The sequence below is a fragment of the Dufourea novaeangliae genome, unplaced genomic scaffold (genome assembly GCF_001272555.1).
Source record: "Dufourea novaeangliae isolate 0120121106 unplaced genomic scaffold, ASM127255v1 scaffold170, whole genome shotgun sequence".
NCBI lineage: Eukaryota > Metazoa > Arthropoda > Insecta > Hymenoptera > Halictidae > Dufourea > Dufourea novaeangliae.
In genome coordinates, this window is record NW_015374081.1 from 2,405 (window position 1) to 28,528 (window position 26,124).

A 26,124-nucleotide genomic window follows, 5' to 3' on the forward strand; every position below is an offset into this window, starting at 1 on the left:
ACATATGTAGGTTACACAAAGTGTGGAATGATGCATTAATTTAATCTGTTTGATTAACTGATGGAATTATATCGATTGTTTGTAACACGTAATTTCGAAGATTTTCATTTCATTGTTAATACGTGTCAACTCTTTTTCATTCTTCACCCATTCTGATCGGTCGATAAAACAAAGATTAATCACATTCACTATTTTCTACGATCACACGTTATTTTCTTATACAGTAATAAAAGTTTCAATGCGATGGAATAAACTTTTACATTCTTAAAGAATATTCGAGTCCTAGACACGTATTTAAATACCTAATTGGTAAAGTCAGCGGTGCAAGCGGAACATCGTAAATCCGAATACCTACAAGAACCATTAGAACACACGGATATAACCTCCTATTTGAAAGCGTAAGTACATTGTAAGTACATACATAGTGATGCAGCGTCGCGTGAAACATTTGGAATCGAGCTTTAACGTAGATACACCGAACCCACCGAACCTCTCGCTATGGCTGACGAAATCAGAGAGAGACTGTTGGAACAGGTGAAGGATCAAGGGGAACTTGTGCGAAAATTAAAATCTGCGAAAGCCAGCAATATTGAGGTACAAAAAACGATTATTTTCACGCTTTAAAATTGTGGATTTTTTTTTCTTGAAATTTTCATTGCGAGCAAAAACGTGGTGATTTCTAGTAACGCCAATACTCACCACCATGTGCGAATTTATAAAAATACGATGTGTTAAAGTTTATAACTTTATTGAGTAGTTGCGATCGACTATTGTTCGTATGGTCCAGTATTTTGCCACCAACATTTAAATTTTTTTCATCTACGTATTCTTTCGAGAGACTAAATCCGCCGATTCTTTTGGCACAGTCAGGGACAAGAAGATACCACACTTAAAGAGTAACATAATTTATATTTATTAAGCAATGCAAATTAAATTCATTACATATACTTCTTTCAGGTTGTCTAGTGATACACACACACACACACACACACACACACACACACACACACACACACACACACATATATATAAAAGAAATGAACTTAAATTGTAACAGTAGATTTAGAATTGTTTAAAAAATGAAGCTGAACGAATAGCAGCAGATGTATGTACGTCACAAGAATTGTTGGAAACTATGTAGTCAATACGAATAATACTGTAGTCAAGATTGCAAAAGTGGTAAAGGAGTGCATTTCTACTGAAAAAAAATCAACTTTTTGACCAGCCGATATAATATTTTGATCTTATGATTAGCAAGAATTGCTAGGGAATTCTTGTCGGAGCAGTATATTGAAATAACAGATAGTTTGAACCTGTGTTGATGAATTAAAACAATGTATTGGACGCTAGTAGGAACAACTAAAACGAGAAAACATTTAAAAATCACTGAAATGTTTCTCGACAAGATTGATTACAATAAGGATTAAATTGTAAAGTAGGTTTCGCAAAGTGTTAAACACAGAATAACATTAATTTAAGTCGTGTATAATTTGCAATTTTTCGACAAATGTGTTATTACGTTTGTTCCCTTGAATTTCTTTAATATTCTTAATTTTAACATAAAACTTAAGTCTGTTGTTAAAATTTAAGTTTGTTTCATTTATATCTGAAATCTAAAGAAATGTATATATACAGAACTTCGTTCGCATCGCTTTATAAATAGAAATCAAGTGATTCTTAAGGTATGTAGTACCTTTTTGTCCCTGATTGTAGGACGAATAGGGTCTTTGATGTTTTACGTGCTTCTAAATTTAAGGAAGCTCACACTGTCGCATCGTTTTCCATCCTTCAGGGTTTAACGAATTCGTGCAATATAGAGACACAGTTAGAAGATATAAACCATGAGTTTACCGACGTCAGTTATGTTTGTGGCTGGATACCTACCATCAAAGATATTGTATTATTCAACCTCTGTGTCGCATTCGATGTACAAGTTTCTAAATGGCCAAATTTGAAAAGATGGTTTATGCATATACAAAGCTTCGATGAAGCTGAACGTTCCGCGTTCCCTCGACCGGAAGGATCACCTACATTCTTGACAAAGAAAGTCGATTGTATAAGCAATCTTTGCTTCTTTGATCAGAACTCGATCGATCGAAAGGTGAGGTTGCTCTTTGTTCGTGAGCAGGGACGCTATAAATTATGGACTTGTCAAGATTGTACTAATTGATCGTTTTGTCCGTTTGTACGTATATGAAATTGTTGAATTTAAGACACTAAATTTCATAAAAACTGGTCAATGAGTAATGTAATTTATAGCGTTCACTTACCTGCTCGTTCATATGGTATCGTTTGTTCTTTCGGCTAGTTTAATAATCAACACTGAGGTGGACTTTTCTTCTTCCGGTTCTTAAAATATGACTGTGTCTTTTGGGATGTTATATCTTACGCGGACCAATATCATCTTGGCTACACGAAAATGTTACCACGACGCCGGTTCGATCGTGGGGTTTAAGGTACGCTAAAGTAGTACAAGCATTCTCTCGAATTAATCGTATGAGGCACTATGAGGAAGGATTTCATAGAATCTCGTTTATTTGTACTTGCGAGTCGAAATGTACTTGCCAAGTACAATTTACCTCTGACCTCACCTTGTCTTTCACAGATAGCGGATGAAGTTACCAAATTGTTGGAACTAAAAGCTCAGTTGGGAGAAAAGAATGATAGCTCCAAGCTTATTCTTAAAACGCCTAAAGGCACCAGAGATTATGGACCGGAACAAATGGCTATACGTCTCGGAGTTATAGATAAAATAATTACTATCTTCAAAAGACACGGAGCACAGACTATAGACACACCTGTGTTTGAATTAAAGGTATCTGTACAAACTGTTTATGAATGGGATGTGATTTTTTGATGCGACATAGATTTGCCATTTAAATTAAAAACGAATATACTTCGCTTCGATTCCAGGATGTTCTGACCGGAAAGTATGGGGAGGACTCGAAACTCATCTATGATTTGAAAGATCAAGGTGGAGAGATTTTGGCCCTCAGATACGATTTAACGGTACCTTTTGCCAGGTATCTGGCAATGGGGAAGATCGCGTCCATGAAGAGGTATCACATCGCTAAAGTTTACCGAAGGGACAATCCAGCCACAACAAAGGGTAGATACAGAGAATTTTATCAATGTGTGAGTAAACGCGAACGATTATAACCGATATACATATGTATATGTATTGCTGGTGATTTCTTAGAAAGCCTTTTTGGATGTTCCCCTTGATTGTCGATTTGTTTTGTTAAAGGATTTCGATATAGCCGGTCAGTACGATCCTATGATGCCTGACGCGGAATGCATCCGTATTATCTCTGAAGCTTTACGATCGTTGGACGTAGGACTTTATGTAGTCAAATTGAATCATCGATCGTTGCTGGACGGTATATTGGCAGTTTGTGGGGTTCCGCAAGAGACATTTCGTGGTGTTTGCTCCTCGATAGACAAACTCGATAAAAGTCCCTGGTCGGAAGTCAGAAAAGAAATAGTCGAAGAGAAAGGATTAGACGAATCGACCGCTAACAAAATTGGAACGTATGTGTCGCGATCCGGCGGAGTGGAACTTATCGGTGAATTAAGAAAAGACAACGAATTAATGAAACACGAGTCTGCGGTAAAAGGTCTAGAATCAATGGAACTGTTGTTCGAATATTGCAACATTTTCCAAGTAACGGATAAGGTAAAGTTTGATCTCAGCCTAGCCAGAGGACTCGATTACTATACGGGTGTAATTTTTGAAGCTGTACTAATCGGTAAGTACGCTTCTCCAATCGAGACGACGTAATCGGATTATTATCCTGGAGACGATACATACTTTAACAAAAAAATGGTTTCGTTTCTGTTTCTTCTTAGGTGACGATGTTGGTGTTGGAAGCGTCGCAGGTGGTGGCCGTTACGATAATTTGGTAGGAATGTTCGATAGTAAGAAAAAATCGGTACCATGTGTCGGTCTGTCGTTGGGAATTGAACGCATTTTCAGCGTCATGGAAGCGAAATTAAGCCGGGAAGGATTGAAAACACGTAGAATGGAAGTCGAAGTGTTTGTGGCGAGTGCGCAAAAGAATTTACACGAAGAAAGAATGAAAATTTTATCCGATCTCTGGGAAGCTGGACTAAAAGCGGAACACTCTTATAAAAAAAATATAAAATTACTTGCGCAGTTACAATACTGCGAAGAGAATGGTATACCGTTGGCTATCATAATCGGTGAAGGGGAACTAGCCAGAGGCGAAGTGACGTTGAGGGAAGTCGTGTCTCGAGCACAGATTCCAATCTCCCGAGCAAACTTAATCGAAGAAGTAAGAAAAAGGCTAGGAAATTCATGAATTACTACAAAAATTTAATATATTTCCGTGTGCACGAATCTAATTTTATACCAAACAGTAATTTGTACGTTCGATACCTTCCTCGATCACGCACAGAGATAGATACAGACCGAAGGCGATTTGTGTTTCTGTGTAAAGTGAATTGTATGTAATTTATTGTATCGAATGATCGAATAAAATTCATATCGTTTCAGAGACTATACCGCCGAGAGACAGGCAGACACACAGACACAGAGAAAAATCCCTTTGTGAACGATATTGCGTTCGTGATCGTGCGGCGCACGGATATCACCGAGGATCCGTTTTTTTGCTTTCACTTTCTCCCGTTATTCATTCGTAACGACAGAAGTGTTGGCTTTTTTATTTCGATCGCGGTTGGATTTTACTTTTTCGCTTTTCATTTTTTCTCCCTCTTGTGAGAAGTTAGCAACGTGCACAAAGATATGTTGTTGGGAAACAATGACTTTCGAGGGAAAATGAAACATGAATGGCATTGTGATTTAAATGTAGTGTGAAACATTTGCGGCATTTAAAGAGAACGAACAGCAACGAAAACGTTATAAGCGTATGAATGCCAAGCGTTGTTATACGCTACAGGTTACTCGTACTCACTGTTACCGGGTGATTGTATAGTGAAAAATACATGTATGCATATCGCGAAGCACCGTACACTCGTATGGGAATACAGTATGTACATATCTATGTACAATATGTATGCATCTGTATCTAATCGTTTGTGTCATCATCGTTGCGTGTCACGATTTACCCGAACGAGAATTTGCCTGGTGATTTTCTACTTTTAGTTCCGCAAGGTGGAGAATATCATTCGGGGAGATGTTGATCATAGTGTTTGCGGAGGAACTCTGAATGGAACTCGCGATAGGATTTTCTATCTTTACTTCCACCAATGAATGCTGTGATGCTGCGTCAGCAGTAACAAACGACTTATATTCGTGATTCTTATTAATCGATCGGTTATCCGAGACCGATGGTTGACGCTCGGTAGCATTTCGAAAACTCGCGAACGAGGTGGATTTCATGGGAACGACGTGATGATCGCGTACCATTTCCGTTCTCCTTAATTGCGGACAAATCGTGAATTCGTTTGTACGTTCGATTGCATCATTTCCAATTGTGCTTCGATCAATTGATTTCAATCGAGTGCTCGTAGAAATCGTTGGTTCTCGGGGAAATGACGTATACCGTTCGTTTTTCGAATTGGCCGAAGATACCAGTCTATTAAAATGCTCGTCGGCGGATTTGTTGATGGGATCCTTTCCATCGAGTGGGTTGTCTCGCGGAAACTCGTTTCTACGAACGGTTTCGGGATTCTTTCTTCTACAAGTATACGACGACGATCCAAACGGTTCGGCATTTTCTTTAAGTTCATCCACGTGAACGTCGCTTAGACTGAAGGCCCTGACACGGCGTCGAAGATTCATTTGACCGATTTGTCGTTGCAGCATGCCAGCCTTCCAACGGGGTAAAGGTTTGAATGTAGGAACAGCCGTCGTTGTCGTCGTCGTCGTCGTCGTCGTCGTCGTCGTCGTCGTCGTCGTCGTCGTAGCTTCTTCTGTTGATATTCCGGCGATCTGAATTTGAGCAGCAGGACGCAAGGAGAAACGTCGACTGTTGCTGTGTGACGAGGATATCATTGGTGATGAAAAACCTGGCCAGTTTTCTGTTCGAATGAGAGGTTCCTTCGGCGATTCGAATACAAACGTCGACTTATTCTCGTGTGACGTTCGCCGCGAGTCCTGACAAGAAGTAATAAATGATTGGTTGTTGGTTATGTAATGTCGATTAGATTTTGTTGCTTAAACATTGGAAAATTGACTTACCGATAAGAAAGGCGAATCAATCCTCGGTGGTGTTGGAGGACTGACAGGTGTCGCGACTGGCCTTAAAGAGAATCGTCTTGGTTTCACGATCGCAGCAGGACCGCTGAAAACTAAGCTGCTCCTTCTCGTCTGCTGTGTTACAGGTGGATTATTTTGGGGTATCCTATCAGCGTTCGAATCACGCGCATTTGAGTTTCGAGTATTTTGCGTTGTCGATCCGGATTGAGACGACGAGAACAACGTGAAGAGGCTGGGAAGTTTCGGTGGTGATAGGGAAGCGGTACCCATTTTTCTTCGAGGCCGCGCTTCGTGAACACGGTCCTCGGTGGTTGTCGTCGCGGCAGCAGTCCAACTGCCGGTGGTAGCGACGCTCGCATGTAAAAATGTAAGAGCCCTAACAAAATCGGCCAGGCTAGTTTCCTCGAGGAGATTACTACTTTCCATCTGGGATAGGTTGTTACCGACACCGGTGTGCGTATAATAGTGCCTCCTCAAGTTCGAGTCTCGTCCGTCATCGAGACTCGGCAAAGGTCCGCGGGGAACGGACGACTCTTCGATCTCCTTCCCGTTAGGATTCCGTTCCGGTTCTGAAATTTTTTTCTCCGTACTAGTGGAGAAGCGATTTTTCCAAGGGCCGGAGGACACCAATGCTTTCGGTACAGATTTTGCCAACGAAAACCTGCGAAATTTCGAGGAGAATTTTGAATCCTTAACACCACCACGGTCCTTGTTAGATGATTCGTTCGTTCGCGCGTTCATTAATTCTTGAATCGTTTTGGACGCTGTTGAACCGGACCAAGTCCATTCCGTGTGTCGATCCTCGTTCTTCTCAGTTTCATAGAGTCTAACATCGCTAGCTGCCCTCGAACGAGGTTTCGGAAATCGTGAAATTCGGTCGTTCGGTCCGATCGTCCAGCCGCCGAATCCGGAACTATAAGGCTCCATCGATTCCTTCTCCGAAACATCTTTGCTGTTATTGTCCTCGATTTTACTACGGCCCGGGTCTTGTTCGACAAAAGTGGTTTGATTCGAACAATCGGCCCCAATATCGTCTGTAGCCGGTGGTATATAACCGAGAATATTCACCAATCTCGCCAGTAACTCGGCCGGTTGAACCATCGCGTGGCTCGCAAACGTTGCAGTTTTGTCGATCCTCTGCAGATCCGTCTCGGAGACAACGCGTGCTATTTGATCTCCCTGCTGAATAGAATAATCAAGACGGTACTGATCAGTAATTTTCACATTTACGCGACCATGAATCTTCTCGAGAATTTCTTTCTTACCGTCGTTACTACTTCACTGTTTGCACGTCGCCGCGGTCTGTGCCGAACGATACTGTCTCTCCCTCTTCCGTCGTGCGACATATCTCGAAGATCGGGAAAGCTGCTGCTTCGTGGAAATTTTGCTCGTGGAATTTCGTGATTACATTCATTCACGTACACTCTCTGAAACAAATTAACATAATATGTACTTGTATGCATCTGAATATGCGATTCGAATAATCGCATCGCATTGCATGGCATCGCATCGCATCGTTACAGTTATACGTATATGTATGCATGTATGTATGTATGTATGTATGTATGTATGTATGTATGTATGTATGTATGTATGTGCATGTATGTGCATGTATGTACGTAAAGATCGATCCAATTTCAAACGCTATTTGTTTTATCTCTGAACAAGTTTAACCAACAGATGTGGTTGTGGTGGCGGCGACGGCGACAGCAATGGCGGATCTACGAAGCAGGTATGTACACTACAACAATCGAAATTATGAAAGTAATGTCTTCTTTACCTTGACCTTGGACAGCTGAAGTTCGTTGAAAACGCGGCGCAGATAATTGATCTCTTTATTGAATTCGTTCCAGATCTTGCTTTGCGTGTGTTTTAAATTTATCGCCAGCTTATGTTCGATCCTCGTGATCTTTTTGCTACGCATACCTCGGGCGATAAAAGTCATAATCATAACGGTGTATCCCAGTCCAAAAGAAATCCAGCAAATTAAAAAAGTTTTATACAATATGAAAAGGATCCCGCTACCTTTGCTATTGTCTTGTCCTGCCGATTGTAAAACAAATTCATTCGTATTTTATCTACGGTCTAGCTAGCCGTAAACGTTAAAACTTGCGTGCACCAATTGTATCCGATGACACTACGTAGGTACATATTAAGAATGGAAGTTAACGAACGTAAGTACGTACATGCATATGTATGTATGTATGTATGTATGTATGTATGTATGTATGTATGCATGCATGTACGTGCGTATGTATGTACGTACCTACATACCCAGATAGCAAATGACGCCAAATGACACCTTGAAAATAGAGTAAAAGGGCCTTAGACCTAAAATAGCCGTAAATTGAGCGTCTTGAATGCGTCATGTGTTATCTGGAATACGGAGTCTACTTACATACTATATTGAATGTCAAATCCTTGTTAGCGTACACAAAGAGAAAAAGATCCGTATAATCGTCGTGAGTAGTGTGTGTTTATGTGTTAACTTTATTCTCTTATGAGTATTATGTTGACCGCCGCGCAGTCTTTCTAAATCGAATTCGTTGCGCGAGAGTGCAAGCATCGTTGCTACGAACTCGTAACGATGTAGAATGTAGAACTATGTATGTACATACATCATGTATGAAGAACTAATGAATGTGACGAAACGTTTTCTAACCTGCCACGTAGTCTCCGAAACCGATGGTTGTTAACGTGACGAATGCGTAGTAAACTGCTTCGTCGTAGCTCCAGCCTTCGTAATGCGAGAAAAGGAATGCTGGGAAAAATATAAACATGACAAAACCAGGCGTTAAATAAGCGAATATCTGTGCGGCCAGTCCAACTTTTCTCGTTTCAAATGTTGTCAATTTTCTAGGACAGTAATCATTCCGGCCGTGGTGCTTGTACGATTTGTACTTCTGATGTGCTTTAACGAACGTGCGCCCGAAAAATTCTCCTAGTTGTGTTAGCAAAATTCCATTTATAGGTATTCCTATCAGACCGTAAAATATCATCAAGATGCGACCCAGCATGTTTGTCGGAGCCAAATTTCCGTAACCTGCATTGTGCACAATATTGAATAAACGAATATGTACATAATACATAAGCATAAGATGATTCGAGCCAGTTGAGAGAATATCGATCGCCAACGTGTATGCATATACATATGTATATTGTACGTGTGTATGTATGTTTGTACAATGTCGATTGAAAAATTATTATGTTATGTTTCAAACTTTCAACAGTCCTTAGGTAAATATCTACTTGGACGAGTCGATAGACTATTCTCTCGATGTTCACATAAATACACGATATATATTACATTATGTACGTGCATATTTGTATAATATGTAAATGACATGTATGCATGCGTACACGCATATGCACGGTAGGATTGCGTCTCTCTTTCTTTCTAGTTCCTTGCATGTTAAAAACTATAATTGTGCATACACGACGAACATGTATGAGCATATACATATACATACGTACACACATCACACATTACACATTATCGATACATACCTATAGTGCTAACAACGGTGTAAGCAAAATAAAAGCTGTTATAAAAATCCCATTTCAGAGGATCCGTTTCGCCTTCCGTATAATTATAAACCGATTTTCCACAGTATCGTGTCAATTTTCCAAGAATTTCGTCGTGGTTATGGCTGCGACTAGGCACGTAATGCGCATGAAGCAAAGCTGAAAAAGTGACAAATGGTTTACGACGTTCTACTCAGCGATTGCAGTTTACGTGAAATCATGAATCTATCGTGCAACGATCGCCATACTTGTAAGACGCTGTGTTTTGATTTCGACTACGGTCGGGTGGTAACGTTATCTGTTACCTATACACCTGTTTCTGGTTAAGTATCATTCAACCGGTCTTATATGGCTCGTATTCTCGGTTTGTTTTCCATTAGGTGAATTTCATTCGTGCTAGAATGACAATGAGAGTGGGGAGGGCGGGGCTAATAAATAGAGAAACTAGAAATTAAGACGTATGTGCGGAATTACCGCGTACAGATCGAGCTTTTCCCTCGTCGGATAAAACGTGTGTTCTCTGCGATATGGTCGTCGCATTTTGCAACAGCCAAATATGTATGTGTACGTGTACGTAAGGGATTCATTCGATCGCGGGCGTACAATGGGGTATCGGAGGATGGCTTATCGATTTTAATCGACTTTGACAGTTCACTGAATCCGATAAAACAGATTTTCGCCAATATTTTTCGACGATAATGATCGCTACGATTGATAGTTTGGTTGAAAATTTCAATCGATCGTCTCGACGCAATCCATGCATTCAAGGAACAATATTAATAACCTTAGGTACGGTATTTCGTTGCATTTAGTATGCAACGACAAAAAACAGCTGTTTGCGTGCGTGCGTGCGCGCGCGCGCGCGTGTAATCGGAACCAATGAATCTATTGCCAAAATCAGTTTACGGAGTATGAAACATCTGTCTGTGTGTAATTGTGATAAATTTGATTTTCAACACAGTTGGAATCGCGAATGTTTGCGAACGGGAGAAACACCGTTTGTAGTCGAGAATGGTTAATTTGCCGAATAAATAGCTGTAAGGAGTGGCAGGACGAGGTAATTTCACGAACAATGAATCCTATAGGAATGTAACCATCTATCGCGTGATGGTTTGTTATTTTTTTGTTGTGGGTATACAAATAAGTGTCACTTTCAATGAAAACTTGATTTTAAGTGACCGAGAAATTGCGTTCGTCGGTTGTTATCGATAAATCGTAGTGTAGCGCTGAAAAAATCCGCACGATTATAGGTGAACGCGTCTCTTTTATCTCGATTCGCCGATGAGATTGTCAGTGAAAGGTTTTTCTGCGCGAGCAACTATGGGTATGCTCACCGTTGATCTCGATGCGTTCTCGTTTCGCCCTTTCGACGCGCTCGATTTCTAGGCGACTCTCGATATGGTAAAAGATGGAAGCACCTAGCAGCAAGTACGTCAAGAACAGCATCAACAGGACCATCCATTGTTTCTTCGACATACTTTGCTTGAAGATGACGGAGTGTAAACCCAGACCAACCGTCAGGAACAATCGCAGAGATCTTTGTTAAAGAAAAAACGTGGTGGTTTCTTGTCGAACCTCATCTGTCAACACTCTTTGCTCCTGGAAATTCTACTTTGTTCTCATAATAGTTTGTAAATTAGCGATGCGATTGCAAGGACCTTATCAACTTGAACGAAAGGTCGACCGCACGATGGTAACGAAACAATGGTCGATCGCGATTGTCCTGCGTGGTGGTTTAACAGTTTCGCGGATCGTTGTCGCGATTCTTACTACTACGCGACACTAAAAGTGGATTAAAGACGATCAAGTGGACTACGACGACAAGATATTATCGCGTGATAACTCTTTAGACTCTGATTTCGCGACCTTCGGAAATCACGTTTTTTCACTCCCGATGACGGCACCGTTAGATATATGATACGATTTTAAGTGTCGACAACTAATCATTATCGATAATGCGATCGACTTTTCATGCTTGAAGCTCCTCTCGTTCTGTTTTGAGATAGATTCCTGAATATCCTGAAAAAGAAACACCAAATATACTGTGTCGGTTAGTTACTTTAGTCTCCACATACATACATACATATGCATACGCACATACATATGTACATATACCCTCGCGAGCAAACTCTGCTTCCACTAAGGGAAAAAGTGGCGAAGGGTAAGGGCCTCTCACCACTTGATAAATTTATTTCAACTAGTGAAATAAATGTTAAATCGAATGTTAATTTGGCATAAATTTCAATAATTCCCAATAGCAAATGGTAGGAGACCCTTTCCCTATGTTACTTTTTGTCTCCTAGTGGAAGCCGAGTTTGCTCGTGGGTGTACGTAACGTCGCTAACGATACGTATGTACATACGTACCGTGAAAAAGTATCAAATAAATTTACCTGTATCACGGCAACGCGAAGCATCGAAATATCTCCGATATATTTTATGCCAATCCTTTATCATCCGTTTCGTATTTTTATCCCTGAGATGAACAGCCGTGAGCTAGGTACATGTATACATACAGGCGAAGAGACAATATAACAGGGACGGAGTAACACAGACAGCGGAATGTAGAGAACTAAATGTACCTTGTCGTTGTGCGCGATTCCTTTTTACGTTTAAGAAATATGAACGTATGTAGATATACGTATAGATGACAATTAGAAGACGCGGAAGAATTTTCAATCCTGGCCAGTTTTCTCGAAACAAAGACGATCTACTTAACAAAGGCGGTACCTTCGGTCGAAAACGACATATATGTATAGTTCCGCACGACTGAATCGACAGTAGGTATCTGTATTTTCTCGACCACGTAGGAAACGCGCTATTGCGAGAACACTGATCGTTTCGATGTCCATAGCTAAATAGACTTAGGGACGTTTCCTCTGTCGCGTGACTAAAATTTTCGCACCGCACAGCTACCGATGAGCGCAGTTGGCGATAAAAATGTTCCCTTCGACGATACACTCTTTACGTAACTCGTGTCAGGTACTTTGCAAAACGCAATATATTCTGCTGGTTGAAAGATCGAAGGACAAGATCGATCGAACGCATGATTTATCGCGTAGACACGATACACGCTCGTGCTCGTTGACTCTGCGAATCGTCGAACCGTTTTCTCGTCGATGGTGGTCGATTTTTTTGCGACGATGTTTCATTCACACCAATCGTTCACTTTAGACGTTTTTTTTTAATATTGATAAGCGAAAAAAAACCATAACGTGAAAATGTAACTTTCTTATAGGTACAAAGTGGCCAAGTAAATATCTTCTGCGAATTACCCCGTTATAACTTTACTTTCGTACGACTCAAACGGATTAACGGATCGTACGCGTCGCATTGCACGCGAACGTTACTGTGGCCGCGCAACTATCGTTCTTTTACTGTGTAGCAGCTTTTACAAAAACACGATAGTGTTTCAATTGGTCATAATTATCGAAGATTCGTGGAGAAATTAATTATCAACAAGTGTTGGTATTTCCATACGCATCAAACAAAATATATACTTTTCCTATTAAGATAATAATCTCCTCACGACCAACCTTCAAAAACAAGACATTGATTTATTTACAAAATAAAGTGGTAGCAACTAATTGGAGAATTATTTGTTAGATATTCTAACACACGGATTTCATGTGTTAACGAAGTAAGTTAATTCCTTTTTATTTGTACAGACAACATCGACTGTATTCGAATACGAATGTACATACCAACAGAAGTTATATCTTCTTTACACATGCAAACAATTTTGAAACAGATACTGAATAAACGTGAATTAACCAATCGCTGTACCAACAAGAGCAAAGTGCTTTCGATAATACGCGCTATCGCAAGTAAAACAATAACTTACGTTCAATAACGTTTCGATCATGGTCGAAATGAATAAGATGTTTTGTCTAAATTTCAAATGAAAAAGAAATACATACCTTACAAAATGTGAACCGAAGAGTACATTGTATAGAGAAATCTTAAAAACACAAATTGCACGTATTAATCACACATCATTAATCACTGTTGCGTCGAGACTTTTCTCCGTGCATACATGTATGCATATGTACGTATGTATGTATACATATATAAAAAAAAAAAAATACAATATCCTACGATACCCATAAGTTTCTAAGATACCACCGGTCAAGTTCAACTTGTTATTAATTATGTATCGCGCGTAATTATGCAATTTCGCAGCCGAAGGGACTCGCGAAACTACTGGAAATAATAAAATATGAACGATACAGCAGTGAGATACATATGTACGTCGAAACGTGCATGAACCAATCTACATGACCGTCGACTGAATTGGATCGTCCGCGAACGATGAATTAAACGTTAAACTTGTATACGCCTGTTACAATCTGAACACTACGTACAACCGCGTAGAGCAAGTATGTACACATATATATATATATATATATATATGTATACACGCGTAAATATGTGCTACATACATACTTCGTTATTCATTTCTTTCCACGTTGTGTATTCTAACGAGTGGAAATTCTTTTCTGGCTACAACGTTAAATTTTCATCGTGCGAATTATATTACATTTACCTAAAAAGAAAAAACAAATAGAAAGAAAAAATTACAATTCGATATGTACCGTCAAAAAGATCGAATACTCTTCCTCAACCATTGCAATCCGTGGTCGATTGTATGTATGTAGAAACAAAACGAACACTGCATCATCGTCGACATTAATACCGATCGGTAATATCTACGAAATCTTACCGTCATGACGAATCAATCAATCGACTGGCACAGGTTCATCGAAACGATCTATATACATGTCTGCTGTTGTGGCTTTTATTCTTCGACAAAATTTCTTTCAAGTAAGACCATACTTGTGACATTTTTATTTCTACACCAAGAACACTTGTTTGAATGTGAACTACGTATGTACATACATACATATATTATGTAGTAGTGAACACATCCGCAAAACCAATTGGCTGACACGAGAATGAGAAACAAGAACTATATGTGTATGTAATAAGTATATGTATACTCGCTGAGAAGATGTGTATGTAATGTAACTTTGAACGATTCTTGCTCGGAGATATCTACATACATGTATGTATTTTTTAAGTACACCGAGTATCCGATTTATATCATATATTATGTAGCATCAGAATTATATCGTAAAGTATCAGGAACGCGAGAGAGTAACAGTTCGACAAACTGCAACAGTGTATAAGTGAAAATAAATCTCTTAATTCTCTCTGAAAAGTATGATAAAACACCGGCAATACAAACGCAATGCAAATTAGACATGAAGATAATGGAAAAACATGAATTTGAAAGCCGAAGATGAAATCTAACACAGGAGCCGGATCGTGGTAAAACGAACTTGTACTGTCGAATCCCGCACTACATTAATATTCGATGTGATGTTCAGACATGACTGTTATGGAGGATCTTCTCGAAAAATCCGAAGCCCGTAACACGACGTGTTAATAAAAATGTTTGCTTAGTAAATTCGTGCTAATAACACGATTGGGACTTCTTTCAGTCGTAGTCCTTCATCCTGGCCATCTACGAGTATAATTTATACGCAGATTGTCTACTGTTTAACGAAGAAACGATCGATATTTCTCAACAATTGCTAGTTTTACTCATGATTTATGATACTTCGAGTCATTAATAAACACGTATATAGTACAGAGTTTTTACTTTTCGTAATCTGAAACCTTTACACTGTAAAAAATTATCAGATTATTTGCCAAACAAATTTAATTATCAGAAATTTCATAATTTCTTTGCATTTCTGTACATGTATACACTTTTCTCGTAACATAGTGCGTAGAGAAACAAAAACTAAACGGAACTCTCATTAGCGATTATATGCATTGATGGGCGGGGATCGATTGGTTGCAAAGTGATGTGAAAGTCCGACGTATGTAAGTACCTATGTACATACTCCATAGGTACATAGTGAAATAAGACTCGCGTTACTCATGGGCTAAGATCTAAGAGATTTGATAATTGTTAAAACAGAGGCACGTTTGAAATCGATTTCATAACACGTGTGTGAATTGAATGGATCGCGATACACTAATGCAAGTTGAAATGGAACGAATGATCATGCATCGAGTGCAGATTCACGACGAACGAGGTAGATACGTACCTAGGGTATTTTAGACCTAAAGGAAACATAAATGTATGATCGCTGTTTTAATTACTAGTCTGGGTTATGGAATGATCATCCGTACAAATTCATAATGGTGAAAATCATAATAATAATAAACCATGAACGAACGCAGACAGTGATGCTGCTGTGGGTAATTACAAACAAAAACATTGTCCGATTAGTACCGAATAACTTCTAGACACTTAAATAATTGATACTTTATTCTCTTACAATAAAGCACAACGTTGACTGCGCCATTCGTGCCAACGAAATTAAGGTGTTGTAGCGTGGAACAAGATTATTGAAAATACACGAAACAAATTAACGTTCGAGCAACCACCGTTATCCAAATGACGCGCTAATTCCAACCAAGTTCTATGTCTTCGATCTTTATATTGAGTTCTTCGAACGAGGTATCCATTCCAGGCTCGTCGAATCCGTTGTTCAACTCAATCTTCTGTGAACACAGTAAACGCCCAGAACCAACCTGTGTTATCGCTACTAATACCTTTCGTTATTATTAGCTACAAAAAAAGAGTGTAACGGTTGGGTCCAACCTGTAATGCTGCAATTTGTGAAGGATCACCGACAAATAGTATCTGCGTTTCATTTTCGTTTAGATCATCGACCGCTTTGGAATGAATTTGAGATTGTCTATCTTTCTCTACAACCTTTCGTAACATACACACAAGGATGTTGATGTGCATTGACAAAATTTTGTTTAATTATATTTCAATCGTTAAGTGTCCTGTAATAAGTTACCTTTAGCGGTGGACTCCCAGTTTTTTCTCGAGATACGTACGCCTTCCGTCTGTCTTTGGCTCGATTAATAGGCTCCGGCACTGGTTCTTGGGAAAAAACATCTACGTTATCGTCATTATCGACTAACGCGTGCGCCGTCCTTTTATGCATTATAAGAGTACTGCTCTGTCTGTATCTCCGGAAACAAACTTTACATTCGAAGGGTCGCTGCTGTGTATGAACCTAAAAATGAAAAGAATACGTTGTTTCAAAGTATAACCTCGTACCAGCCTCGGTTACCAGAAAAACATGATATCTCTATACTTACGAGGTGATGTTTGTAAAGACTAGAATACTCTGTGAATCTCCTTCCACAACTATCGATCGAGCAAACGTAAGGTTTCTCGCCGGAATGAATTCGAATATGATTTTTATAGTTGGTCGCGCTAGCGAAAGCCTTTCCACATTTAGGCTGCGTACATTTGTATGGACGTTCACCCGTGTGCGTTCGGACATGAACCTGTTAGCCGGCACGTGTGTATAATACACGCATATCCGTGCGATTAACTGTCTATCCATTAATACTATTACAAACAATTACGTTCCGTCTTACCTTTCTAATGTTGCTTGTGGTAAACGACCGACCACAACCGTCGAACGGGCACAGAAAAGGGCGTTCTCCAGTGTGTGTTCGAACATGCTTTAATAAATCCCCAGAAGTTTTAAAACTTTTGTCGCACGCTTCGTTCGGACATTTGTAAGGTTTCTCTCCTGTGTGTGTACGTGAATGAGCCTTCAGACTGTAGCCTGTCGAAAAGCTCTTCTTACATTTCGGATGCGTGCATCGATATGGTCGCTGACCAGTGTGGGATCGTTCGTGTACCTAATTCAATAACATCTTTTTGTACGAAATTCGATACCCTGTCACGTCGTTCAGCCAAATCAGACCTGACCGTGAGTAGGCTCGAGAATTAACACAAAATAAGCAAGAGGTAAACATATTGCCCGAATTGAGTTTTTGGTTTGTAAATGTGTGTGTGGTGTGTGTGTGCGCGTGCGCGCGCGCGCGGGTGTGTGTGTATGTCCACAGAAGAGTCCACGCACGGGCAAATCAGATATATTTAGTATTATCATTGAAAGTGCCTTTCACCTTAAGATGATGGGGAGTACTATAGACCTTTGAGCAACCTTCTCTTGGACAAGGATGCCTGATCCTCGAAGCAGACAGTTTATTTAACAAAATCTTAGGGTCCTTCTTTTTAAGTTTACCACTCTCGATTTCCCAGAGATCTCTGCCGACGTCAAGATGGCCTGTCACCATATAGGCAGTACCATCTATGAACTCCACTCTTGGATAGCTATTCTCCGCATTCTCTATAGTGGCATTACGTGTTTCCACCAAAACCGATGGATCTAATTCCAGTTGAAGTGACTTACCATCTGTAAACTCTGATACATCTCGAAGTAATATAGTATCTCCATTGTCCAATTCTAACGTTGCTTGACCCTTTGTATCCAACACTACAAGCAACAAAGAAGGAAAATAGTTAAATAAAACTTTAGATGCATTATTAACCCTGTCGACAAAACGGTTTTGTTATTTTCATGTTGTGAAAAACAAAACCTTATGAATAATATTGTACTGTATATGTATGTATTGTGTCAATTATGTCCCTGACCATTGTCGTTACAATTATTTGCCACAAATGCTTGTGTTCCATCCGGTAATGTTACAGCTGTCAATGTAGTCCCGCTTAGTAACTGCTCCTCCAATATTAATTCTTGTATTCGACCATTCTCATTGTTGTCTTCGTTAATTAGAACTGACAGGCACTCCAAGATATCTGCGCGATTGCTCTACAAAATAAGAATCAACCGATAACCAGAATATTCAGGAACACGTGCTACTACGAAAATTAACAAATGGACCAAAAAAATGACCAAGTCGTGTTGTTACCTGTGTCTCGTCTGACATGGTCTCGACATCTCGAGTCACGAAGCAATTCGAAAGCTCTGTGCCTTGTGTCGACATATTTTGCTACAAATCCAGAGCTGCGAACAAACAATGTTTCGCGATGATCGCCGATGATCGACGTCATTATTTTGAATCTTAGTTTCGTGTCCACAGGTAAGCATCTGTCTCAAAATAGGATTTATCAACAATTCGTTTGCAACACATCAAAGATTTACGCGGCGCTTTTTACACCGAATTACTGTTACCGACGAGATCGCTTGTACTGCTACGCGAATCTTTACAATACGAATATTCGAAAAAGATATGAGTAGTAGTTGAAATGATTCACCGACTCACTATTTATATAGATCGAATCTTCTCGCTACGATTGTAACACAAAACGCTCGAGAGGTTCTTAACATTCGTAACAGCGGTGATCATTGTGCCATTAACAATGCTATCAAGAGAAACGATGATATCGTGTAAATCGTACGTTTGACAATCGTGGAAACAGTAATAACAGCACCGGTCGTAGTCACGGTCATGATCGTAACGAGCCGAAAAAAGCCAATCGAATAACGAAGCGCGCCAAATCACATCTAAAGTGGAGAAACTCGCCATTTTTCTCGTCGTTTCGACATACACACGCACAGCAAATGTGAAGTTACATTATTGACGATAAGGAAACCAAATCGAACGAATTCGCGTAACATTCGAATGTCGTTTGTTTCTCTTTCCGTTCTTCTTTCTTCTTCCTTCTCGCACAACGAATTCGATTGTCAGTGTTTCGCGCAGCCTCACGGATGGGTGCCAAAGAATCTTGGGAAATATTACCCATAAACACGTACACCCGCGAAATATATATATCTGATGATATAAAGACGATACTTGCTAAGTTACACTACGCACAAAAACTTTTACGCACCGTTAGGTAATCAATTTTGATGAGCATGAACTTTTTCATTGAAGCTACATTGTGAAGCGAAATAGACTACTTATAATCGATACCCCTCTCTCGTTTGAGATTGTTGCATTGTATCGTTATAAATATCTTCATGCAGTGTTGATACGATACTGCATATACTGACCATTTCTAAGTTCATATTCGAGCAGTTTTTGAACATTTTCAACATTCGTAGATCATTTTTTCTATAAAAAAAGTCTGATACAGCGTGTAATATTTCATATTTTCGTTGCTATCAGTTGCGATGCACAACGTGTACCCTCGCGAGCAAACTTGGCTTCCACTAGGGAAAAAAGTGGCGTAGAAGAAAAGTCTCCTACCACTTGGTAAATTTATTTCAAGTACTAAAATAAATGTTAAACTAAATATTATTAATTTGGCATAAATTCCAATAACCCCCGAGACAAAGTGATAGGAGGCCCTTCTTCTACGCCGCTATTCCCCTAGCGGAAACCGAATTTCCTCGTGAAGGTATGTATCAGGTCCATGGTATGTATACAAGGTGTCCCAAAATAATTGTAAGTCCTTGGAAGGGGTAATTCCTCGGGTGATTTGAAACAACTTTTTCTTTAGCGACAATGTTCATTTTTTGGCTAAGGAAAAAATTGTTTCAAATCACCCCTCTCAAAGACTTACACCTAGTTTGGGGCACCCTTATATGTATTAAATTTGTATATCTCTATTTTACGATGGATACGGACATTCCTATACCAACGCAAGTTAATTCACCCTACTCTTCTACACTCCTCTATCTTCTATTTAGAAGATGTTACGAAACACAGCATATCCATCTATGTCATGTTATTCTATGACGCGATCCATAGCATATATAGACGGAGCATGGACTGAGCGGGGGAATAAGATTCGCGGTAAGGGGGTGGTTAGTTATAAATCGGGCAACTTCGTTCCTTTTCGATGCTATTCGGGTATACAACCACGTTACATACCTGTATGCTATGAGAGATTAAAAGAATATACTTATTATACGTTAAAAATTCCGTATGTCATGTATTTGTATAGATATATGTATTTAACAAAATTAATAAATAGTATAAAGCATTAAATAATAGTCCGGCACACAGCCCACCAGCCATTAATAACGAGCCGAATCAAGTCGAATGCATCCGAAGATAACCGACGTATATCTAACGACCGCTGTCTTTTCCCCTCCAATCCTACGATCCCCTCGTCCGAAATGGTAGCTTATGCTCCGTCTATATATGCTTGTATGCTATGACGCGACTCGTATATATATAATAGACTGCGCGGTCTTATAGTAGGGATGAAGTCGGCACGAGAGAGAGAGAGGACAATAACTGGAGTGGCTTTTCTTTCTTTCTACTAGAGTGGTAAAATCTCATTACCAAGTGGGGGATTCTTCTACGCACTTCTACGACTCTAGTGAAGGCATTACATTGGCATTACATGCGTGTAGCATTTCTTCTCCTCATCGCTCTCCAGTAACTTTCTCCCCTCCATTTGCGATGTGCGAGCAAGAGAGGAGTTACTCTAGCGCTATTTCTGTCCTTCGGTCTCGCTTCATCCATACCATAAAATTGCGCAGTCTATTATACGTATGGCCATATAATATGGATCTCAGCATATATGTATAAGATTTAGTATATGTATAATATACACTGATATATATATATATATATATATATATAATCATAAACATAGCATATATGTATAGACAAAGTGCATGTGCCCTGTTATAAATGTTGTGTTGATCTGTGTTGATCCATCAAACGAATAGTGGGATCACTTGATTTCCATTAGTTAATGCTGTCATTTGCTAAAAGTAAGGAGAAATAGTTGATGAATATCTACTGGGTACGCGATGAATTTAGCGGTGATTAAATCCAGAATCGGGTAATCGATAGTAGGTAGGTAATGTTTTATTTATTTTTTCTTATTGCGAAACTATTGTCCTGTTGGATCTATTGGATGGGATTGTAATTATTAATCCTGGAGTAGCACACTGTTTCTTTTTGGACTATCAAGTGTCACACTGGGGTCTTTTAGATTTAACGTGATTTTCGCACATTTAAAACATGTAAAAAGTTCTGCATAAATTCATTGAAATACTTTCTGGTATTTAGTTTAGGGTTGTAAAATTAAAATGTTCAAAAAAGATAAAGAAATTTCATATTTGTACTTATTTTCTGATACAGTAAGGAAAATTAGTGTCCTGCAGGAGAAATTGTACTTAACGATATGAAATGAATAATAAAAAACGGTTTTAATCATTAAATCCTTAAACAAATTTTATGTATACTTATATGGATATAACTAACTATCCTAACATGTGCATTAGACTTTTCATTCCACATATTGTGATCTTTTATGTTCTGCATTGACTTGAAGTTTTTATCGTTCAGAATTCAGGTTACATTTTGTTACCATACTTGAATAAGTTATTATATGTTTGTAGAAACATTTTTTAAAGAGTCGAGGCGATCTTAGCGAATAAATAACCATTTATTTATTTATGTAGAGAATTCTGTTGGGGTTGTGAAAAACCCTGGTGTGCTACTCCAGGGTTAACATTTCCAGATATGTGTGTACAGCAGTCATAATCGTATTAATATTTATAGATATAGGATGCAACAAGACAGGCTTATAGAAGATCCATTTGAGGTGGCAAGACCGTTTCTAAAATTTATCGATAAAAGCTATCAAGGTGCAACGCTTAAAATGTTTGGTTCAAAGATGCAATCGTCGAACAGCACCTTTTACACCGAATTGGATTCAGATGTGGAAGACAAAGAATCTTATTTGAATGTAACAACGACATGTCCAGATATAGGGCACACAGACACTCCGTCCGATTGTTCTAATGCGAGGACCGACGGTAAGAAATCGGAAGAACGTAATCGGGATACATTTCATGGGATCGCCACTTTTAGTGGTTTCTCACGGTTTCGATCGTTTCTGATGACTGCCGAAAGTTCAATGGATCATATTGATATCGGGGACGACGAAGAGAATTCAATAAAACTGCCATTTCGATTAGCGCACAGTGTGATAGAATATAGACGCAGCAGGTAAGATATACATATATGGTTTGTAGTATCAGTTGTTACATGAACGAAGAAAACAAGGTACATCAGTTGTAACGTTTCCAGATATTTAACTGCAGAGCGAAATTCCCGTCGATATACGGTGGATTCGTATACAGTAAGCGAATCGGAGAGCGAAGAAGAATCGGAGGGTACTAAATCCTCGGAAACGGACTCCGCGATAGTTGTGGATCATACTGACGACACAGCAGTAAAAACTGGAGCGAGCGACAGCATACGTTGCATGGATTCGAAAAGGAAAAAGGCGCGTCGAGTTGCTGAAGAATTACTAGCTACGGAGAAGAATTATGTTAATGTTCTCAGGCTTATCGATCAAGTATTTCAATTCAGAGTCGATCAAGAGAACAGAGCGCATCCTATGTTTCCTTCGGAAACCGTTCAACATATGTTCTCTAATATCAAATCTATTTACAAGTTCCACAATGATTTCCTATTACCCCAGCTACAGGAAAGAATACAAAATTGGGAATCGGATCCCAGAATCGGGGATATTATGAAGAATTTTGCTCCATTTTTAAAAATGTATACGGAATATGTAAAAAATTTTGATTATGCCATGAACTTAATTCACACTTTGCAAACTAAAGTCGTCAGATTTGCTGCGATTATCAACGAGATACAAAAATTGGATGAGTGTGCCAAGCTATCTTTGCCTCATCATATGTTGAGTCCTATACAAAGATTACCAAGATACGAGCTACTTCTGAAAGATTACCTGAGAAACCTCACAGAAGAAAATGCTGATTACGAGGATGCTAAAAGTAAGGATCTTTCGAGTTCCATTCGGTGAATTGCTTCCGCGTAAAATAACGCGCATCTAGCAAGGAATGGCTTCTATTTAAACGTCTATTGAACGGGGCACGTTTAAATAGACGTCGGTAGTTGGCGCCGATTGTAATCGTAGAATCAAACGAACAGACATGGCTTTCTTTCTCGTAGAGGCATTGGGATTAGTATCTACTGCTGCTAATCATACAAATGATGCAATGAAGAAGATTGATAAGTTCAAAAAGCTTCTCGAAATACAAGAGAGCATATATGATTCAACAGATCTAGTTAGTGCAACGCGTGAACTTGTAAAAGAGGGCCGTATCGTTAAAATTTCAGCAAGGAGCGGTGATCATCAGGAAAGACACTTGTTTTTGGTACGTATACCAAGAATGTATCGCAATTTGTCTATTGTCGATACGCCTTATAAGAATACGATCTATGACACAACTACACATGTACGTAGCAGTCGATACTACTGCATCGCTACAATCAGTTGGGTTTTGGTGATCGAAATATCTTTTATTTTTCCCACTTTTCAGTTTAGTGATTTATTATTACTTTGTTCGATACGACTGATACCTGGACCGTTGTATCGGTTAAGAGCTAAATTCATGGTCGAAAATTTGCAAGTAATGGAGGGCGACAATTTAGAAACGGCAAATACTTTTTACATAAGGGACGAAGAGAAAAGTGTTGAACTGTACACGCATGCGGCCGAAGAAAAAGCTGCGTGGCTTGATGCTCTTTTAGATACGATGCAAGAAATTATTAGACGAAAGGCGAGTTTCAAAACCGGAAATGTTAAAACGCTTGGTATAAAAGCCGAAGACGTAACCAAGTGCATGATATGCCATGTAATCTTTTCTGTAATGAAAAGAAAACACAATTGCAGAGCATGTGGAATAGTGAGTACGCTTTTTGATATTGTGTCGTGTCGGTAACAATGAAAATTGGGAGAATCAAGGTGAAACTATAATTACAGAAGATTTTTGTATTATTTTCTATCGTTACAGGTAGTTTGTGGTAAATGTTCGAATCAAAAATTATTATTCGAGGATAATAAAAATGTGAGAGTTTGTCGTTTATGTCATGCCACCTTAACGCAGCCACTTTCCAAATCACCTTCTACGACGTCACCGTCCGGACCAGTACCAAGTTTATTGCAGGTTTCGGCGAGCGCATCGTCCGTTATATCTGGATACCTTATGTTGAAGACTCAACCCAGTAAGCCTTGGATACGACGATGGTTCGCATTGCACATTGATTTTGTTTTATATACCTTTAAATCTGAAACTGAAAATATGGCTCTAACGGCGACTCCGATGCCCGGTTTTATTGTTACGGAAGCTATCAAATTATCCGACGAAGATCCTTTGAGCCTTAAAGACAGATCTAAAGCCCTCAAGATGCATCATTCCAGGAAGAGTTATTATTTACAAGCATCCTCGCAAGAAGATAAGCAGAAGTGGGTTTCGATCTTTCTCATATGTACACATCCATGTATATGTATAATGTGTATGATTCCTATTCTGTATAATTCAATGTTTTATGGGGATTGCTCAATTTTTAGATGGTTCCATGCTCTACAGTTAGCTACTAAAGCAGAATTACCCCCGTTTGCAATGGTTGAAAACGAGGAGGTAGAAAAGAGCCAACTGATTGTTCATGCACGATAAACTACTTGCACAAGTTTCTTAGTGATGTGAGACAAATTCTCTTGTTATCGTAAACTTGTAAGACCACGGCGCGGTAAGATAATCGTTAGTAGTTAATTATTATACAAGAATAACATTCTGTTATATGATACACGGTCATACATGTATGCAAATTGTTATTGGTGTACTCTGGTCAACTCCATGATGATTACACTGCCAAAACGCTTGTTGTATTTTGTACCATTTTGTTATATTTTAAAAAAAGACAGTTCTCCTTTGAAGTAATCCTGTTTATGTACAGAACAGAGTTGACGTTTTATAACTGTATATACAGGATGTCCTAAAAAGATGGGGCAATCCGCAACATTATTCCTCGTGCAAATACAAATCGAAAAGTTCTTTACCGTTTTGTAATTTGAAGCTCCATTTCCGAGATATTATCAGTTAAACGAACTCCAATCAGTTGAGCGGTGGGTCACATGTATGCACAGAAACATTTAAGAAGCAGAGACCAGTGCATAGGTCGTGGTCGTGCTTTTCTTGAATGGCTGCGCGTACGTGTGGCTGAGAAATGGATACAGCAGTACTGTAACACGTTCCGGCTGATAAAATTTATATTTCTAAGCCGATTTTGCTCTGCGAGTCCTTAGTCGAAGCAGAAATGCTTACTAGTAATTGCTGGCCTAATTAAAATATTTGGTGATCATTAATTAACACAGGATAAGTTTTATCAGCCGAAACGTGTTGCAATACTTCTGTATTCATTTCTCGGCCAATCCTAGTTTTCGATGCGTGTCGTGCTGCTGCTGCACACATTATACACTATTTTCTTTAACCAAAAGTTAAGAATTTCCTATTATCAAAGCATTTAGTTCTCGTTTATTCATTCATCATGTTTTAAACGCAAGAATAAGCGCATGCGCCATAGGGAAGTATACCGCGACTGAACCCATGGAAATAGGAATTAGAAGACGAAGCGCAAGGTCCCATTCCTAGGTCCATGGCTGAATGTAAAGACAGTAGTGCCCTCGCTTCGTGGCAAAGTTCTAAAGTACACTTTGTTTCTGTAAGGGATCACCCCCACCACGGGAGTGTTCGGACCTGTATATATGACCGTGCCCGCGGGCCA

The 26,124-nt window shown here is 39.3% G+C and overlaps 4 protein-coding genes across 9 annotated transcripts; 2 read left to right on the forward strand and 2 right to left on the reverse strand.

Moving 5' to 3' along the window:
- The first annotated feature begins 246 nt into the window (after positions 1-246).
- On the forward strand, positions 247-4,331 carry LOC107190706 (histidine--tRNA ligase, cytoplasmic). Of its 4 annotated transcripts, XM_015579556.1 has the most exons (7): positions 247-398; positions 471-594; positions 1,793-2,101; positions 2,606-2,815; positions 2,914-3,135; positions 3,248-3,749; positions 3,850-4,331. In XM_015579556.1, exons 2-7 carry the CDS (start codon positions 499-501, stop codon positions 4,320-4,322), a joined length of 1,812 nt encoding a protein of 603 aa, XP_015435042.1. In that variant the 5' UTR covers positions 247-398; positions 471-498; the 3' UTR covers positions 4,323-4,331. The 4 variants fall into 4 exon arrangements, with proteins under 4 accessions (XP_015435042.1, XP_015435041.1, XP_015435044.1 ...); XM_015579555.1 differs by having other exon boundaries at positions 398-594; XM_015579557.1 differs by lacking the exons at positions 247-398; positions 1,793-2,101 and adding an exon at positions 2,309-2,456 and having other exon boundaries at positions 525-594.
- A 728-nt stretch (positions 4,332-5,059) lies between these two features.
- On the reverse strand, positions 5,060-11,189 carry LOC107190705 (open rectifier potassium channel protein 1). Its single transcript, XM_015579554.1, has 7 exons — positions 11,041-11,189; positions 9,689-9,865; positions 8,844-9,224; positions 7,962-8,224; positions 7,447-7,608; positions 6,164-7,363; positions 5,060-6,079 (listed from the first exon to the last, which is right to left on the reverse strand). Exons 1-7 carry the CDS (start codon positions 11,180-11,182, stop codon positions 5,078-5,080), a joined length of 3,327 nt encoding a protein of 1,108 aa, XP_015435040.1. The 5' UTR covers positions 11,183-11,189; the 3' UTR covers positions 5,060-5,077.
- Positions 11,190-15,975: 4,786 nt separating this feature from the next.
- Positions 15,976-18,969, reverse strand: LOC107190675 (zinc finger protein 76-like). Of its 3 annotated transcripts, none has more exons than XM_015579520.1 (9): positions 18,880-18,969; positions 18,526-18,620; positions 18,248-18,425; positions 17,719-18,089; positions 17,182-17,451; positions 16,897-17,088; positions 16,590-16,811; positions 16,385-16,498; positions 15,977-16,284 (listed from the first exon to the last, which is right to left on the reverse strand). In XM_015579520.1, the coding sequence occupies exons 2-9, from the start codon at positions 18,598-18,600 to the stop codon at positions 16,186-16,188; spliced, it is 1,521 nt and encodes a 506-aa protein (XP_015435006.1). In that variant the 5' UTR covers positions 18,601-18,620; positions 18,880-18,969; the 3' UTR covers positions 15,977-16,185. The 3 variants fall into 3 exon arrangements, with proteins under 3 accessions (XP_015435007.1, XP_015435006.1, XP_015435008.1); XM_015579522.1 differs by lacking the exon at positions 18,880-18,969 and having other exon boundaries at positions 15,980-16,284; positions 17,719-17,879; positions 18,006-18,089; positions 18,526-18,703; XM_015579521.1 differs by lacking the exons at positions 16,385-16,498; positions 18,880-18,969 and having other exon boundaries at positions 15,976-16,284; positions 18,526-18,703.
- Positions 18,970-21,306: 2,337 nt separating this feature from the next.
- On the forward strand, positions 21,307-25,083 carry LOC107190692 (FYVE, RhoGEF and PH domain-containing protein 4-like). Its single transcript, XM_015579541.1, has 7 exons — positions 21,307-21,372; positions 22,084-22,533; positions 22,615-23,330; positions 23,509-23,714; positions 23,880-24,245; positions 24,354-24,805; positions 24,911-25,083. The coding sequence occupies exons 2-7, from the start codon at positions 22,091-22,093 to the stop codon at positions 25,014-25,016; spliced, it is 2,289 nt and encodes a 762-aa protein (XP_015435027.1). The 5' UTR covers positions 21,307-21,372; positions 22,084-22,090; the 3' UTR covers positions 25,017-25,083.
- The last annotated feature ends 1,041 nt before the right edge of the window (positions 25,084-26,124 follow it).